Genomic DNA, 19,256 nt, shown 5'->3' with positions numbered 1-19,256 from the left:
TCATTGTTATTCACTATGAACTGCAAACTTCTTGGTTTCAAAGGAGAGGGGGACTTTCTGTGGTAAAGCGGAAGAAAACAGGTCTTGGCATTTTAAAAGGGCTTCCTTTTCTTTTGGGTTTAAATTTAAAACGTGGGGCAGAAAAGCTTACAATTCTCTGAGCTCAAGGCTTATTAGAGGCATGCAATGGACTATGTACGTTCACATCCACCGTCCTGCCAGAGACCACTCACTCTTCCATCATTGCCTTCTGCATCACCAAGAATAAGGACAACACACAGGTAGCTTTTAGGTGTGCTCTGACACTTCACCAGACAATATTTTTGAAACTGGAAAGGAATTTTATTTGTTGGCATCAGTTTTTACAGTTCCCTCCAGCTGCTCTGGGATCCAGGTTAGAAGCAAGGTTCAAGCTGTTTACAGGTGTCAACAGATTTAATACAAGTAGGCATTCTACCAAGCCTGGTTCCCTGGAAGTGGACTGGAAATGTCTTCTGAAGATATCTGGAGAATGGATTCAGATTTTATTATGTAGATTAGCAAAGGGACAATCTCTGGCCCTAGCTCCCTCCACCTCATGTGAGGGAGACCTATTCTAGCAGTGAGAGGAGGATACTGAAATGATAGAGGAAGGATACATGACCCCTGCTCCATGAGTTATTGCCCAATAATTGCCAGCTGAGCTTAATAAAATTTCAGCCCAATTAAACCTCATCCCTGACATCTTCCTTACTACATGTCCAGGCTGAAACTCAAAAGCATTCATATCAAACAGCTGGTTGTTGTTGTTTGGTTTGAAATTGTTTTTTTTGGTTGTGAGTAGCTGTGGTAGAGCCACATATCCTTGCTGGTGACAAAAGCAGCATCTTGAGGATTAGCAGTAGTAGTTTAACAGCAACGTGAGGCAGTGAGCAGCATGGAAATTCTGTGTGTTTTTTTTTTTTTTTTTTTTTTTTTTCTCCTTTACTCCACTTAGTCTTTTATAAAGATTTAGCATCCCCTTGATAACAGAGTGGAATGTCTCACACTGCTCTGTTGTGAAGAGACTGACTCCACATGAACCCATACGGACAAGATACTCCTGGACAGGAAAAGACCACTTGGGGTAACAAGCTAGTCTCTGCCCTTATCTGCATATGACCTTCAATTTGTGCTAGCTTTCTCAGATCATTTCAAAAAAGACATCTGTTTCTTAAACTGACATGTACTATATTATTCTAAGGGACTCCTGGATGCTTTGCTAATTACAACATTGGTATTGTTCCCACACTTTTCCACCAGTGGCCTAAAAAGAAAGTGTTTCTGACCCTACATTCTACATGTCTGTTTACTCTGAAAAAAAATCTTTTACATAAAAATTACTTAGATTACTCACTTTTATTGTGAATTAGTGATAGACTTTTAAGTTTTCTGCCAAAAGGAATCTCAATGCAAACTTATCCTACCTTTTCAAAGGTTTGTTTCTTCATAGCAATAACTTCTTCCACAAGACACTGTGCTCAAGATGTCACAAAAGACTTCTAAAAACTTTTAAATACATGCAACAACTATATTTTTCTGGACTTGGATTTATCCCAGTTTACCTCTAATAAGTCATCTTTGTAATAAGCTTTCCTTTTTTTCCTAACTGCAATCATTCTACGCGAATGGATGAATCCACATTTTTCTCTAACAATTTCTGAAGTTCCTTCCCATTTTTTAGAGTACTACTAGCTATTTCTCTAGTATAGAAAGGACGCTCTGGCTCTACCACAACTACTCACAACCAAAAAAACCATTTCAAACCAAACAACAACAACATAAGTTTTCATTCTGTTTCAGATCTGATATGATGATCTGCATCTCAGCCATAGTTGGTTTTTCACTGAAATTGTACAGGAAGTACACAGAAAACAAAATGAAGTAACTCTGTCTGTAGGAATCACTGCTCTTTTGGTTCTCAAGTGTAGCACCATTAACTGATCTGCTTTCCCCTCTTTGTCTATGCAGAGAGGAAATATGTTCAACTGGCCTTTTTACTAGTTGCCATAAGACTCAGAAAATCCTCAGCACAGAGATTCAGGGAACATGGATTCAAGGCCAGCTTTGTCAACCACTATCTTGGAGCAGCCTATGAATGATCTATTCATTCTGACTATCATGTCAAGTTGGCAACAACCAAAAGCATGCTGCAAGGATAGCTGAACCAATGCTGCCCAAGCTAAAATCAGAAACATCTGGACCTTTGCAAAGTGTCATGCCCGAGCTAATAAGCCATGCTTGGATGTAGTGCCACCCAAATGCTGCTAGATAGGTCTCCGGGCCCTGGGCCAGCATGCTTGCATGCAGTGCATTAGATAGAGGAGTATGGGCTTAGGGCTACATCAGAAACTGCTGCTCCTTTGCCTTGGTGAAGAGGCACTGTATTCCTCTCCAGTCACTTCTGCTGAGAGCTTTGGGAAACATCTCTTTGGAACTGATTATTTCACCTCAAAGCTTGGCCAAAACTCCCTATTGCAATATGAGGTAAATGCATAGGTGGATGATTCATGATTATGACTCATTTGAGAAGTACATACATACATATATATATATATATGTTATTGACCATTTATTTTCTAAGGTGTTCTGTAAAACTGCTTTGGTTGAAACTTTTTAGAAACTTAGGAATTGCAGAATGAAGACTTCCTTCAGCACCCTGATCACCACAGCATTCAATCAGAGATAGTGGTGGCACAACTAGAAAGTTTCCAGAAAACTTCAGCTATGATGAAGCAAGGACCAAGCTCTGTTCCAGCTGACATTTTGAATATATTTTACTCTAGGGAGTTGGGGGTGTGTTTGTTTTGTTTTGACTGCTTCGTTTGGCAGGAGCATCACATGGTCCACCACCAAGCCAAGTCAGATGTCTTTGTTGCTAACAGTAACTAGAGTGGCATAACTGACTCACATACCTAACTACCCCAGGACAAAGAAGCTCTGACAACCAGAGACCAAGAACTGTGAAAGCATCTGCAAAAAGCTCAGATGAACAGGAAGAAAATCACACATAAATGGTGGCTCCATCATGAAATGATAACACAGGGAAAAGACAGCCCGAACAGGGCAAAGAGCCAACCCACACTCAAATTGATAGACATGCATGAACACATAAGTATATGTAAAATTAACTTCTATTGTCAAGTTTTTTTTTTTTTTTTTTTTTTTTTTTTCTTGGTAGAAAGAGTTATAGTATATTTATAAGGCTGTACACAGTTTGGAAACACAAAGTAGTTATTCACTATTTTTCTAGGGCTGGGCAAAGGGCAGTATTTATTAGGTGTAGTGTCTGACAAAGCTTTTAGTGCTGTTAATCACACCAGCTTCCTTGATATATTAAGGCTATTAGGACTTAACTAGGTAAAGATGCACATGTTGCTAAGTGAATCACCTTCTACCTGTCTAATGGAAACCAAGTGTTGATTTAAGTGGAGTCATCTGTTTAAAAGAGCAAAAGAAAGAAATAGAAATAAACCCAAGATTAACAGATGCTGCAGAAGGGTCAATGTTGAGCGAGCAATGTTGTATTCAAGACTTTCAAAATAGAAACTTACACGAATATTTAAACTCGAATATTTCTCTCTGCTTGACTGGGTAAACTTAACATTTAATACAATTTGTTTAGTTTTAAATATTACAAGCATAATTATCTGTATGTAGGACAGTTTCTGTGTCATGCAAGCATGTTCTTTTTTCTCTCCATCCCTGGGCTCTGTGGCTAGGAAATGATGTTAGAACATTAATTTCTGGATGATTTAAAATCTACTGTCTAAAACAGTCCCAGTACATTTATATTGGCTGGGTTGTCTGGTTTATGTGTTTATATATGCTGTTCTCAAGTATTGGATGGTTTTAATATTAATGGACTATGATTATGTTGAACACCATGCTGGCCAATATAACTATTCAGAACTAGAGGGGCTTTTAAACACAATAACAAAAAGGAATGCTGATTTGTGGTTGAAGTCCCAGACAGTTTAAATTAAATTCCCGGCTGTGCCACAGATGCCACTGTCATTTCTTGAGCAAGTTGCTTCCTGTACCTTAGCTGTAAAAGAGGGAAACAGTATTTTCTTTTTCCCTTCCTTACTCTATTTTGTATGTTTAGTCTGTCACAGCAGGAGCTCTTATGCTGTGATGAATATAATGAAGATACCACAACAAAGGTTCATTCTAAAGGGAGGTAGCTCATCAGACTCTTATGCCCATGGCATACAAGGGCAATCACACTGTCAGGCTGGGCTGCTAGCTGCCTGCTGGAGCTGACCAGGTGTGTAGCATCAGTTAACTGGGGGGCAGAAAGAGAACCTGTGATACGGGTTCAAACAGCCCATCTCAAACTGCTGAGGCAGTGGGATACTTTAAAGAAGTGTAAAAAGTCACTGTGATCATATTTGCCCTGGAATTTTAGAGAAATAATGCAAAACTTGATTTAGCAAAGATGATACTGAAAGATGAACTGTGGTTTTGTCCCAGCCCATGGGTAAGATGCAAAAGCAGAGAAGATCTGGGGAAACTATAATTGTCATCTAGGTTTATGAGCTCTAGGAGGGATATACTTTGAACGAGGTGTTTGTATTATATTTTTTTTACTGATTACTGGTTTTCTTCTTATCTTCTTGCTGACTCCCAATGCTCTGAATAGGAGTCAGACAGAAGGCTGGCTCCACTTTCTCTTCATACAATCTAACCAGCACAGGATATTTGCATTTAGCAATTTCTATTTTGAAGGACTAGGGGGCAGGTAAGGTGACAGAAGGTGTGGTCTTTGCGTTTCTGTAGGAAAAGGAGCATACCTTCCTTCACTCTGAAGTTTTTCCAGGAGCTGAAAAGACTCCAACCTGAAAAGACTACATCCTGAATAGAGTCCTTTCAACCTCATGCATTTTTCCTCCCTGATATTCAACTGCAAATGAAAATATTTTAATTCCACTGAGCTCACTCTAACAAAAGATCTTTGACAAGGAAGAATTTCAACTTTGACGTATCTAACTTCAGCAGAGGTTCACCCTTCTGTATCAAAACTGAAATTAGCCGTTTACACATTAGGATGCTTTTTGGTTGCTTATCTGCAACATGAAAACACACACACACAAAACAAAAATAGAGATGGTTTTACTGTTATTGCTTTCCTTAAACCCGTACGAAAGACAAATAGAAGTCTTCTGTGTAGCACTTGATGCACATGTGTTCATTTGGATCCCTTTTCTGTGATCTGCTCCACAGAGTACTTACTTACTCCTTACAACTGATCCTCATTCTCTCTCAGCATATCCCCTGTGCATTTATATTCCACATCAAATGTAAACAGTCTAGACACAAAAATGATGGAGGCTAAGTTACAAATCTTGTTGGGTTTATCTTTGAAATGCCAGGCAAAACAGGCTTTATGTGGTTTAATAAAAAGACCGAGTCATCTCAATTTGCAGGCCTTACATCCCTTTGTATACCTATGCAAATATAAGCCCAAACAGCTGATCCCAAAGCCAGCAACTGTTCTGAGGGCTGACTGAAAGATTATCAACTGGTAATGCATTATTTCATTACTCCATCTTTTCCCCCGAATTACTAGATTTTGTTGGATACACTGCATGTTAGCTACAATTCCTCTAGGATTTCTGCTCTTAATAAGGAAGTAGATCACAAGCATGCACTCATTGCCAGTGTCATGAATTCAAAAGTCACTAGTCAGATTCCAAGCCAAGAAGAAATCCATGAGATAAAATATATATAACTTAGTGGTATTTGTAAAAGTTTACCCTCTGCCTTCAGTATCATGCTTCCCAGCAACTGTCTGCATCCCGAAGCATTTGAAATCTGGGGTGAAATCAACAACTCACTGACAGAGGAAATCTACTCTTTCATAGTATTTTCCTTCTGCTTTTTTACTTTTATTAAAATGTTTAAAGCAGTATCACAGGTAACTTCATGTGACTAAATGACCAGAGCTTAATTAAGCCATTGCTTGTGAACACCAGCACAGCAACCGTGTGCTAACTTGAACCACCTTCAGTCACTATTCTCTAGTCACTATTCTGTAGAGTAAATTTAATATTTGTCTTGCTTTATTTTACAGGGATGAGGGTCTACACACTCAATTCCTGCAAAAGAGATAATGAGCTGGCACTTATTAAGATGCAATAGCCTCACCATCCGTAGCTGCCTTTATATTAAGATGCTACTTCTTTTCTTTTTTTTAATATAAGCCCTTTACTCTTCAGAAACAGACAATACAACATCATGACAGCCTGTAAGATTGCTCTGTAGGCCAGGTCTGCAACTATATCAGAGTTGCTTCACATAGATAACATAAGGTTATATATAAATATAAATAGTACTCAACTCTGAGTATATCGAACAATTCCAAAATGAATGCAAAAATTGATTGTTTTCATTTGTGCAGTAGGATCTTCAAACAGATTAAATTAATGCTAACAAATAAACTCAAGTGAAACCTATTCCAAAAACCTTACCATCTTCAAGGTATAGTGCTGCAAAAATCACAGGAATCTCCTCTACGTAGATGCAGGAGTCTGCTTGCATGACCTTCATAAAACAGATAACGTCTAAGACTCTGTACAGAAACATTCAGCTGCAGGGGGCTGTATGGGTGACCAAATCCAGTAGCAAGCAGCTGTGTATAACAACAATACATAAAAGGGGCTATACTAAGTATTTTTTCCCCCAGGTATCTTGTTTCTAGTGGAAGGTTTGGAACAGTCTTAAAAATAGAGTGTAAGAAAAATAGAGCATAAGAAAGCACATTTATATAAAATCATGCATTTCCTTGTTTACCAGCTCACCACTGACTTCTGTTCAAAGCACTTGCTAGAGTTTACATACAGACATCCTGTTTAATAATACTCAAGTGAGCCCTTCTCCATGACTTTGCCTAATCTCTCTCAGTTTGTTTCTATTCTGGCTACCAAAACTTTTGGCAGCACTGAATCCAACAAGTAATTGGTTTTTGTATTCATTTTTAGCATGTATGTCTGAGAATTTTATTTCATTGTAGCAGGGGGGATGGATAGCATCAGATACTAGCGATGGAAATCTAGAGGGTTTTCTTTGTTTACCCACTGAAATATTATCGGACTGGTGAGAGAGAAGCTATTAAAATTTTAAGGCTGCCTAATGAGCTAGATTGATGAAGGATGGGCTTAGTTGTAGTCCAATTTATAGAAAACGGGCATCCTCCATAACAAAGTCCAGCACTGAAATTGCTTCCGTATGCTTGTACTTCAGCATCTGGAAAAAGACTAAGGATTAAATTAATAGGGATACTTAATCTTCCATATGCCTCTTAATATTCCTCTGCATCCCCCAGGCTATTACTTCTGCGTTACTGCAAGAATTATGTACAAGATTAGTAACTGATTGGTGGTGGTTGTTTTAATTTTTACTTATTTTTATCTCTTAAAAAATATCCATTCAAAACCATAGTTTTAGTTTTGTTTCTAGCTATCAGAAAGGCCAGTCCTCACATATGTATTGTGGAATCTGCCAATATTCAAAACCTGAACTTCTCAGCACCTGTTCAGCCTGTAAAGTACTGAATATTTCCATGCCAGACCCATTCCAAAACCATCTCTGCAGTTTACGTCTGCAAACCACAGTTACCAGAGCTCAGATTCTACAAAGATAGTGGGTCATACCCTTAGTGCTGTAATGGTAATGAGCAATTAATCCCCCAGTTTTCATATTCATTCAAGGAGTAAGGCCTTTACTTTCATTTGTATGGAAATGCTCATCTCAAATACTTGCAAATGACCAAGACAACCCAATACTGCAGATTACACAGATTCACTGTGAAATTCATCTGCAATATGTAACTTCAGTTCATACAGTTTTGAACAAATCAATAGAAGAATTAGATATAAAACTTTTTGCAATGGGAAACAACAGTTGATCCGATAGGGATTGCAGGAGAGAGCCAAAACAGTAAAAAATAGTAACTGGACCTAGACATATCAATGACCATTCTGATCAGCTGTATCATGTTTAACAAGGTGTCAGCCCAACTGATTTCTAATACAACTATGGATAGAATAAATCCTTTGGTGAAAGAAATACAGAAAATGATTTAGCCAGAAGAAAATGTCACATGACATTTATAAAAGTTGCAAATTACAGGTCTCCAGCACTTTTTGAAAGCCACCTCAGATAACGTGTTACACTTATCTCTCATTTAAAGTTCCATAATCAGCACTCAATTAAAAACACATCAAATATATACCATATAATTACAGTTTTACTGAACATGGGACCTATATATCTAATAATCAAAGACATTGTAGATGGAAGACAGCAAACTCAGTTAGCACAACCAGAACTCAGACAAATCATACATACAAGAGAACAGACAGTTTTGGTTTTCTTTCAGTTTTGGTTTTCTAGAGCAGTTCAGATTTCCAGTATGTAGCTCAAGAAGCACAATAGCATCTATTTTAGGGTAGATGCTTTCACAATAGATTTGTTTTTAACTGATTAAAAAGTGGTGCAATCTGCATATACAGTAAAAATGAAGAAGTGAAATGATTATCTCTTTGGTAAGAAGAGATAGAAGAAGAAGAAGAGGGTTCAGAAGAAGAGGGTTCATGTTTTCAAAAAGGAACACGTAAAATGTGCATATGCTTGTAATGAATATTGTCTTGCAGAATTGTTGGACTTGCATTAAAAGGTGTCATAGCTCTCACTACTACATACCTTCTGTTTAAACAGAAATTTCCATTAAAATCTCTACAGTTTAAAATTTAGCAGAAGGTAGTATTACTCTGAATGTTCCCTGTAATTCAAAAATACTGTTATAAGACGTTAATGGTGACCTTGCTAATGCTGATATTAATACCTGCGCTTACTGTCAGGTACAAGCATATTACTGAGCATGTAGAAAAGACACCTGGGAAACCACTTTGGATTGCTGTAACCGTTCTGTAAAGTCAAATTTTAAAAAGTGTCCAAATAATTGCTGAAGGTTATGTCCTATTTTAAAACAACTTAATGGAGAATAAAGCTTAACCTTCACTGCTCAGAAATATGTATATGTATAATACACACACATATCTATTTGGAAACCTGAATTCTGTTATTCTGCTCCAGAAGGTAAACATGCAGGACTTACTGACATCTGTGGGAATCTGATACATAGGCAAAACAGACTGTCAAGAACCCAGAGACCATAAGTTTTTGCCCTCACTAAGTATTCTCAATGATTTTCTACAATGCCCCTGTAAAAGACTGAATTATCCAAGGGCAGCCAAGCATAAGGCCACCTGATCACCTGCAAAGTGCATGCCAGGCCTTTTACATATAAATTAATGGTCAGCAAAAGTCTGAAAAGGAGCAGATTACTCTAAAAAGTTAGTGTTATAGTCAATTTTAGTCAAGATCCAATTAAAGCAGAAAAAAAAGAGGAGATGTAGCATGCAGCAGTTCTTGAGTGCACTGTAGACTTGTTCCTGGATCAAGCTCCTGGGCACACCCTATATTAAACCACTGGCATGCAGCGGTCTTTGCATGTGGATTAACAGTGGTGTGCACACAGCTGTGCATATCTGGAAAACTGTTTTTGATTTTGACTTTGGTAGGAAGCCAACAGTGGCCAGGTTTCTTGAGGGTAGGTTGAACAGCCATTCACGGATAAAAAGAGAGAAGGCTGGTCACCACAAATTGATTGATTTGTTGCTGTAATCCTGCTCAGCTACATTCTCTGAGGGACCGGATCAGCACAACTACATGCACAGACTTGGACAATCGCTACTTAGTGGGGTTTATGAGCCCAGTCTGGGCACTGCACTAAGGCGGATGCATACCTTCTGGACCACAGCTGGCTCTGCTGCCCAGACAGACCAGGGCATGGGCACAACCAATGCCTGCAACTGCCTGTGCTCAGCCATGGCAATACACCTTTAAAGAACATAGCACTTGATCCTCTTGGCTTTTTAAGCAACAGAGAACGGCCATGAAATCTAAATATGCTGTGGTTACATACTGGATTGTAATTTTTCTTATTGAGGTGTATCAGGTTGTGCAGTTTCTAGTTACATTTAGAAAAACACCTTTGCAGCTGCCTGCCAAAATAAAAAAAAAATCTACAGGAAGGAATCTGCAGGAAGATTCCTGCCACCTGGATTCACCCCCCCGGCATTTACATACTAGGAAACAATCTTTAATTATATTATCACAAACTATATGTTACAAGACCAATGTTCTACTCAGTGCACAAGATCACAAGATTAATAGAGCCTACATACTGATATATTAACAGGACCCTCTTTTTACCCAAAGATTTTAAAAAAAGTATTAGTAGTGATATAGCTTTATGTTTCAAAAAAAAAAAAAAAATAGAAAAAGGATATGGAAGTGGTTTTCTGCTAAAGCCCGCCCCCCCCCCCCAAATAAACACATTTCTAAACTTAAAAAAGTTTTTTTGTTTTGTTTTGTTTTTTGTTTTTTCCTGATTTCAATACATGGAAGTTCAGATTTGTGCCATAAAGCATCATAATTCCTGTCAATAACTTGTGTTTGAACATTTTATTTTAAAAACTTCCTTTTCAAGTGTTGCCTCTTGTGTACTGCCAGCCGTACATATGCCTTGAGAGCACGTTTGCTTGTCTCACTACAAAATGCAGAAAAGCTTTGAAAGAGTGACAGGATGTCCCAGCCATGATTAGATACTCTTGAAGACAAAATTAACTTTATTTGTAGAAGCTTCTCAACTCAAAATCCACCTCCACAAAAACCTACAGGAATGGACCTAAAATGAAACTGGATTCTGCCTCTGTGATGTGCTTGTAGCAGATCCTGGGCCAACAGCAGATGCCCATCAACAGAAGCACCCAAAAGTTTCAGAAACTTGACTTTTCTTCTATTTTCTGAGGCGGCAAAGGATTTCAAGGCTAAACAGCACAGCATCACCTGGAAGCTTTCTGGCACAACCTTTTTGTGGTTGCGCACAACAATTGGAAATGGCTTATGTGCAACCTTGTACTTTTGGTGAGGCTCAGAGGAAGAGGGAAGCATGGACTAGCTGCACTGGAGGTTTAGGCTGCTCCCAGTGGCACTTAGAGAGCTGCCCATGGCTGACAAATCACTCTGAGACACAGAAAGGTGTAATACAGACTTTCTGACACCTGTTCACCAGCCCTCTGCAGCAGCAAGCGTACTGACAATCACTGATGAAGAACTATTAGAAGATCTCAACTTATTCCTGTGGGATATAATGTGCCACATAATTTCTTCCTTGCTGCAGGAGGAGCATCTAAAGAATTTCAGAAGGCTACAGCTCATTTTAAAATGTCTGAAAGGATATTTTTCAAATGTACAAAGGTGGTTAGAAGCTGCACAGTAGCCTGCACTGTTGATAATCTGTCCTTCAGATATCCAAGATCCAAAACTATTTCAAAACTAAATGGGATGCAGCTAAATGTTTAAAATAGAGAGTTAGCTTAAAAACCAGCTGATTTACATACCCTTTATACAGCACTCAGCAAGGGAAGTGTTTAATTGTGTGTTGAAATCATCCCATGTACTGTGTACTCTACAGAAAAGAGAAAGCCAGCCTTGGAGATCAAGAATACCAAAAAACTAGCTTTGGCCACCATCTGCAGCTGCGGTAAAAAGGTGATTTCACCAGTTCCAGTGTGCTGTCATGTACACTGCTGTTTGCCTAGTCCAACAGAAATTCTCTATTTTTAGCCTTTCAGCTACTTTCAGATAAAATTCCTGCAGATAGGACTAGCTGTATAGGTCAGATAACATACAACTCTGAAACCACAGATGACCTCATGCAACTACAAAGAAAGAAGGGTCTGTTACTTAAAACAAGGCTAAAATTTAACCCAGCTATACTAAAATTAAACAGGGAGTGTTTTACAGTCCCATTACAAGACATAAAACAACAGTCACCATAAATTCACAGTGTACTTACTTGTAAGGATGTAAAAAGAGTAATTAATAACCCCCGAGTAGATTATCTCTGAGCCAGCACAACACCAAAACTTTCTCACGCTCACTGAAGATTTTACAAACAGCACTGAGAATCTATTTTAGCTGTCATCTGAGAATTGTTTGCTCAAACTTAAAAGTCTTTGTTCCTTGTCACTATTCATGAGACATTTTTTCATGTTCCACACTTCTAGTTGACATTAAGGAGATAAAATAAATAAATGTAATCCAAACTTTCTGGAGAAAGCTTCCATTTGTAAGAACACTTACCGGACATAGATCCGAGCAAGCACTGCACAGTGATTCATCTTTGTGCAAAATGCAGTATGCTCTCCTGTTTTCCACTTCACTCATCCTGTGTGTCACCCTGTATACTAAGGGGCACCTGTTCCCCTTAAAGTGCCATTTATTTATGATAGAAGTACAGTTCTGAGTAACATCATTCAAGTTTATCCTACACATTTAAGGAGAAATGCATATGGAATGGACACATCACAAGTGATTCAATACAGATTAGGGTGTTCAGTTTGCATCCACTGGCAAATCTTTCTCATAACTCTTTTGGTTTGCAGAATATTTGCTGGATGTTTCTTCAGAACAAATTCTTCATGAAGTTATCACACAGTGCAAGTTGTGGAAGAAAGCTGTTTTCCTCAAGATAGTTAAAAATATTTCCACTTTTCTTTACACCAACATGAACAAACTTAAAAAAAAAATTTTTTTAAACAATGACATAGCCTCTACCTGTCATTTGATTTTTCAGGAACAACGAACATTGAAATAAGGTGTTACAAGGCACTTAACTGTTAATTTGAAATTACAGAACAAGTCTGATGTTTTCAGGCTTCATGTCACTTGAAAGGGGAAACTCCATTTGTCATAGAGAATGAAAACCAGGACAGAAAGAGGTTTGCTCTCGTGCTCTCTAAGGAATTGTAGGTGAAGTTATATAAACAACAGAGTCATGATCAAAGGGAAATCTTGGGACTGTAATATACTGAAGTATTAAAGGAACAGAGCCTTTTATCTATTGTGGAGGAAGGAAGTAGAATATTGAGACATGTGTAACATATACAATTAAAAATCAAAAAACCAAGCAAGTCCCCAAAGAGACCCAAATCAATTAAAGTATGTTTTTTTTTCTTACTGTGTTAAAAGGACAAGAAAGAACCAAAAATGCAATCTCCAACAAAAATTATGCTCCATCACCTGGAAAAGCCAGGCATTCAACTCTATTTTAAGCTGAGTTTTTTCTTGCATCCTATGAAAAAAGTACTGTTCAATCACAGAACATATCTTTATTCACTGCCAGCCTGAGGCTTACCTTGTCCTCCACTCTGTTCAGCCTGGCACCAATCGTGTTATTCCCTCGATCTTTGCTTTTTTCTGTTGAACAAGAAACATTTTCAAATTAATAAATGGTGTTATTACAAAATAGCAGTAAGCCACAACAGGGTGTGTACAACTAGCCCACCAACGCAGTGTAACTGAATACCTTTGCCAGGCTGGTAGCTTATTTCTTAAAGGCAGCTTTTTTAAAAAAAATATTTTATTTTATTTTATTTTATTTTAGCACTAGCCCAAGCCATGGGTTTTAATAACCCTTAAGTTCTTAAGTTAAAGGCAGGCACTTTTGACCTTTGTTTTGTGCTTTAACACAGGAAAACAAAACTGTTCCCAATTTACTTCATATTTTAATTACTTTAATTGCTAGAAACAACTTGACACTATGCAAAAAAAAAAAAAAAAAAAAAAAATCTACAGCCTGCTTCATCAGTGCACTTGGATAATGTTTTATCTATTTTTCTTTTCTATATACTGTAGAGAAATGTAGGTTTGAAAATGACATTAATACAGTTTTGATTACCCAGACTTGTCACCAGACAAAATCAGTACCTTGGCATTCCTTTTCTGTTCTCTTTTCAAAAATATCAAAGCTTTATGTGAATATTACTAATTTCACAGGAACTCTGTAACATGCCGTTTTGCTGAAAACAGAGTGAGTCTCGGAGAGATTAGTTAACATTTTGAAAACTCCAGTGAGAGTTGCTTTAAATATTTAAATAAGAAAAACCCTATTTAAAAGTGTTGATAACTAAAAATTATTGTATGTCTAAACTTCAGATTACATCAGGTTGGACCTTTTTGAAATTTTTGAATTTTTTTTCAACAAAATCAGAAGTATTTTTACAAGTATTTTCCACAAATTACTCATCAGATTAACTGTAGACACCTCCTTCATAGTAACTTACCTGAGACGGAGATAAAAAGAGATGGCTTTCCTATGGATTGGTCTAACCTGTAAACAAAAAAGAATCATTTTTAGTTTTTATCAGCCTGAAGTGGCATCTTCACCTTTTCTAGCTGGGATGGGGAGACCTCCTCACAAAGAAGCAGCATGAAGGTTAAAAAAGTTGTGGTTTGTACTGTAAGTGAAGTAGTTACTTTGGACTAAGAATAGTTTGAAATTAAAAAACTACAACAAAAAATAATTAAACTTAGATTAGCATTCAGCTTCTTTAACTGCTGTAAATTTTTATAGTGTTCACTGTTTTTCCACACGAACTGCATCGTTGTTTCCTCTTTTCTTTGGTCTACTGCAGCTTACTTACAGCATCCATCTGTTGTCTCTTTGTTTACTCTCAAGTGCAATTCTATGAGAGCAGGTGATGGTATTTCACTCTGTACATACACAGCCCATAACATTAAGGGATTATGGCCTACAGTCACAGCAAGCTGGGACTGAGGCAATACATGCAAGTATAATGCAAATATTAAACCACAGACATCAGATTTTTAGGCAATCTGCCTTTTCCTTCATCTGTAAAAAGTTACTTGAAAAGTTACATGTTACTTGAATGCCATTTTTGTATTCTGCAAACTTGCACAGCCATACCAATACAGCATTTATAACCCTGTCAGTTGTCATACCTCCTCTGTAACTCCTTGATTCGCACCATCAGGTTCAGATGACCCTGGGAATACTGCTCAATAACATCTCGGACATCATAGGGCTTTCTAGCTTGCTGTAAAATAAAAACCAGAAATATGCCAGTAAGCCACAAGAATATACAAATGATCTCTGTTAGTGTACATTTTTTCAAAAGCAAACAGAAAATTCTTTAAAACCCATTTAATACTGTATAAAACTTTGAGATATTTTGATTGTTGCCATGATCATATATTTATCATGGAATAATTAGGACAGTTCCAATTTCATCTGCATTATTGTTATTGCAGATCTACACGCCTTTAAAGAGACCATCTACCAAACTTGAGACCAAAAAAAGGATCTCTGGTACTTTGTTCAGAACTTTGTGGTCATCTTAGTGTTTTCTGGAAATAAGTTTCATACTCTCCAACCACTGGCCAGTAAAGCACTTTTTCAAGTGCAAGCCCTTGTTCTCAGCCTAAGCTCTCAGTTCAGCTCATACCATGGGAACTTTAAACTAGACTCCTGGATGAAGGTGAAATGCTGATTTCCTTTTACAGAAAGCCTGACTCAGGTTTCAAGTCCACTGGGAAAATATTGGTGCAAGAAATGACCACGGAGAAAGCCCTGTTTCAGGAATCTGTGTTCCATACATGGGAAAATCATAATCTGACCTATTAGCAATAAAAATACTTTTGTATAGTATTAAAAACAAAGACCATCATTTTTACCAAGAAATACTGAGACTAACTGGAAAGCTACTGAATGAAATTGTCAAAATGTGGTAACAAATTACAAATGTCTTAATCCTAAATCTAGAAACTGGAATCCAATCAGTACCAGAACTACATGTGAGAAGAATCAATGATGCTCTAAATCAACAGAGGAGAGGAGAGAAGGGAAGAAAGGAGTGTAAACTTCACAGGTTAGACTGAAGAGTAACACCTGAAATTATAGAATTATAGAATTTCAGGTTTTCAGATGGAAGGGACCTATACCATGCCCAACTGCCTGACCATTCAGTACTAACCAGAAGTTAAAGCATTTTATTGAGGGTGTTGTTCAAATGACTCTTGAACAATGACAAACATGGGGCACAAACCATCTCTGCAGGAAGCCTACTCCAGTGTTTGACCACCCTCACAGTAAAGAATAATATTCAGTCCAAACCCCCCCGGCGCAGCTTTGTGCCATTTCCATGCATTCTGTCAGTGGTGACCAGGGAGAAGATACCAGCACCTCCCTCTCCACTTCCCCTCCTCAGGAATTTGTAGAGAGGGGCCTGAAATCAGATAGACCTCAGCCTTCTGTTTGTGACATTGTTGGCACCCACATGAAAGATCAGGAGTGGGTAATAACCTGAAGGCTGTGGGTAATAATCCAAAGGCTGCACTAAGCTCCTAAATTTACTGGTGACCTCTCTGATCCTAGCACCAGGGAAGCAGCAAACTCCTCTGTAAAGAGGGTTTGGTCTGCAGGTTTTGGCCTTTGTTTCCTTCAGGAGGGAGTCACCTACAGCTACAACTGCTGCTTCTTCACAGCACTGGTCTTGATGCTGCACTTGCTATGAGGATTTAGTTGATCTGACATTGGTAGAGAATTTGTTCTGTTATCTATTCCACCATCTTTCCACACTCCTCATCTACCATACCTAAAGCCACATACCTATTCTGTGATGGAAGCTGAGTGGGCAGACAGGGTCTCCTCTCATGGCTCTGTGCAGCAACACGGTTCCACAACTTGCTGTCTCTTAATTTGCTGCCTTCATCCTGATGCAGATCAGATACCAGACCTGCCTCAGTAGTGGCCATGCTAGGTTGGCACGTGCATACCAGAGGGGGCAGAGCACAGCTCTGTTGATCTATCACCTCAGATGCTTCTCAGTCTCCTCAGCTTGTCCTGAAGCTTGGCCACCAGGCAGAGCAGCTCATTTACCATGGCACAACTCCCACAGTTGTGCTTGCTCTCGCCTTCCATCTCAGAGACTAGCCCCAGTCCCACCTCACAGCCTCAAGGCCTCTCAAGGCTGCTGGAGGAACAGAAGCAGAGGCCATGACTTTCTGGCCGGCGGCCGCCATGTCTGCACCTCCTCATCACCACACACCTGACAGAAAATTGTTCAACACGCTGCTGTTGGTTGAGGAGGCCATGAGCAGAGCAGGCTGCAGGCAAGCAGGGCACACAGCCTGAGGGTGCTGGGGTGCAGAAGCCCCTCAGGCATTGCCGGGATCCCCAAACCTAGCGCTCCCCTCAGCCATGCCACTGCCACACCTCCTGAGGGCTTCCCGCCTTTCCAACTGCGGCACTCAGCCAGCACCTCACAGCTCCCTTCCTACCCTCATGTGGAAGGAAACTTCCTTCTAAAGATCCTACTCAAAGCTGTCACACGGCACAACAAAGTAACAATAACTGATACTTCTGACTCATTCACTATGCTGTCCACTGATGCTATGTAGAAAGTTTTCAAGGTTTGGTAAAAACTGATGAATTCACAACCTTCAACATTACCTCAATCAGCTGAAGAAGCCATCCAAAAACATGACTGAAAACATCACTGCAGTCTTCACTTAAATGCAGGAAAAATTGTTATAATACAAATGCATTACAGTACACTCCCACCTCTTAAAGGTTTTTTTTTTTTTTTTTTTTTTTTTTTTTTTTTTGAGGGGATGATTTCCAATTTATCAGGTAATTTAATGTCTCTGCTCTATCATACTTTCTTGCTGTTCAGTAAATGAAATATTGGTCAAGGATCAGACAGACTGGAAGTGGCAGCTAAGCTATCTTACAATTAAATTACTTTGACATCTGTTATCTCCTAATATTGCCTTAAGCTTCTTCAAAATCTGTGGATCTTCTGAAAATCAGTGTTCTGCATCAAAATAATAGTTTTTGTTAGTCTCCTGTCACTTTTTGCTCTTATTCCACCTGCTATTACAAAACTAGAGTTCAACACTTCATCTTTAAAACTCTCTCTCCATATATTAATTTTTTGAGTAAAGTATCACTTCATTAAGCAAATTACATTTCAGTCTGCCAGATTCCCAGAAGCCAACTGCAAACCTTGGGTGCCTGTGAGATACTCTGTGATGGCAGGGTAGCCAGGAACAAGAACTGCTTCCATTCCACCACAGAGCACACAGAGAAACTCCCAGGAAACCCAAGTGCTTACACCTCAGTCATAGCTGACACCCCCAGAGAAAGAAGCCTGACCCAACAATGGCATAAGCTGTAAGTCTTGTCCATGGACTAGTACTGGAAATATGGTTGTATTTAAAAAAAATAATTAAAAAGATGTCTTGGATTATTTTTGTGCAATAAATCACCACAAGGCTAGTCTGTAGGATCAGCTTGAAAACTGCAGGTTCAGAAAAGCCGTTTAGTAGAAAAGAAGCATGCAGACCTTATCCTGCCTTACCTGCACTCTGCAGTAGGAGTCTGATAGTAAAACACTAAGTAGGTTACTGCCTGTTTTCCATTTACCAGGCTACTTCTTTCTCTTTAAAACAAAAACTGAAAACCTGGAGTAAACAGAATTTATGAAGTTGAATTTTCTAGTCCAATAGGGTATTTAATAGTCAGTACTGGTTATTCTGTAATTATGTGGTAGTGAAAGCTTATCTTTCAGGAGAAAATGTTGCTGCTGTTGACAACAGTTTGTTAGTTTTGTAAGTGGAAAATAAAACTGCAGTAGGTAATGGATGACCGTTGAAGAAAACTGTAGAAGCCATCACCACAGCTTTTCTTCTCTTCTCCACTTTCTTCCCTCTGCTAATTAACCAATACCCATGGCAAAAATCTTCCCACATGAAACAGATTTTCCCCTGTCATATATGAAAGTTTGCAAGTCACAAAAGCCAATGCCAAATACGAAATGTGCACAAATACACACTGCTGTTCCCTTGTGGCTGCATTCAGAGAGAAATTTCCCAAGAGGCAGACCAGGGAAAGGGGAATCCCTGCAATGGGAATTACTGGTAAATGTAACCGAGTAACAGTCAAATAAAATGGGTCTGGGATCCTTTGAAGCAAGGACACTTTGAACTACATTGTTTGCTACAGCCCAGTATGGAGATTAGAACAGATTACACACACAATTCATGATTCATACCATGACAAACGAATTACATAAGGTGATGAATTATAAGAGCATAAATGCAAGATTTTCCAGTGAAATCATAACAAACCAGGCAACAGTTACTCATGTCATCAGTGGAACTCCAAATTGTATTTTTAGTTTATGCTATGTATAGAATATTTGCCATAGTGAAGAGCACAACACAAATTAAAAACATATTTTAAAAAGGAACTGGAAAGAAAAAAAAATGTTTAAAGATGACAATGGGAAATCAGATCAAAT

At 38.5% G+C, this 19,256-nt stretch overlaps 1 protein-coding gene and 1 long non-coding RNA gene across 7 annotated transcripts in view; both read right to left on the bottom strand.

Annotated features, from left to right (window-relative positions):
- The window catches only part of KCNQ1 (potassium voltage-gated channel subfamily Q member 1), a 397,025-nt gene that overhangs the window by 90,520 nt on the left and 287,249 nt on the right, over window positions 1-19,256 (bottom strand). For all 6 annotated transcript variants that reach the window (XM_035328507.1, XM_035328499.1, XM_035328500.1 and 3 more), the window contains 3 exons: window positions 14,896-14,990; window positions 14,217-14,263; window positions 13,289-13,350 (listed from right to left, as the gene is read on the bottom strand). In XM_035328507.1, the coding sequence (XP_035184398.1) occupies window positions 13,289-13,350; window positions 14,217-14,263; window positions 14,896-14,990 (204 nt within the window). The remainder of the gene's footprint in view (window positions 1-13,288; window positions 13,351-14,216; window positions 14,264-14,895; window positions 14,991-19,256) is intronic.
- Window positions 11,158-12,630, bottom strand: LOC118168263. The gene is made up of 2 exons (XR_004751455.1): window positions 12,235-12,630; window positions 11,158-11,810 (listed from the first exon to the last, which is right to left on the bottom strand). It is a non-coding gene; the product is annotated as an uncharacterized LOC118168263 (long non-coding RNA).

This window comes from Oxyura jamaicensis, chromosome 5, assembly GCF_011077185.1.
Source record: "Oxyura jamaicensis isolate SHBP4307 breed ruddy duck chromosome 5, BPBGC_Ojam_1.0, whole genome shotgun sequence".
Classification (NCBI taxonomy): Eukaryota; Metazoa; Chordata; class Aves; order Anseriformes; family Anatidae; genus Oxyura; species Oxyura jamaicensis.
This window is presented reverse-complemented; position numbering and strand designations above follow the sequence as displayed.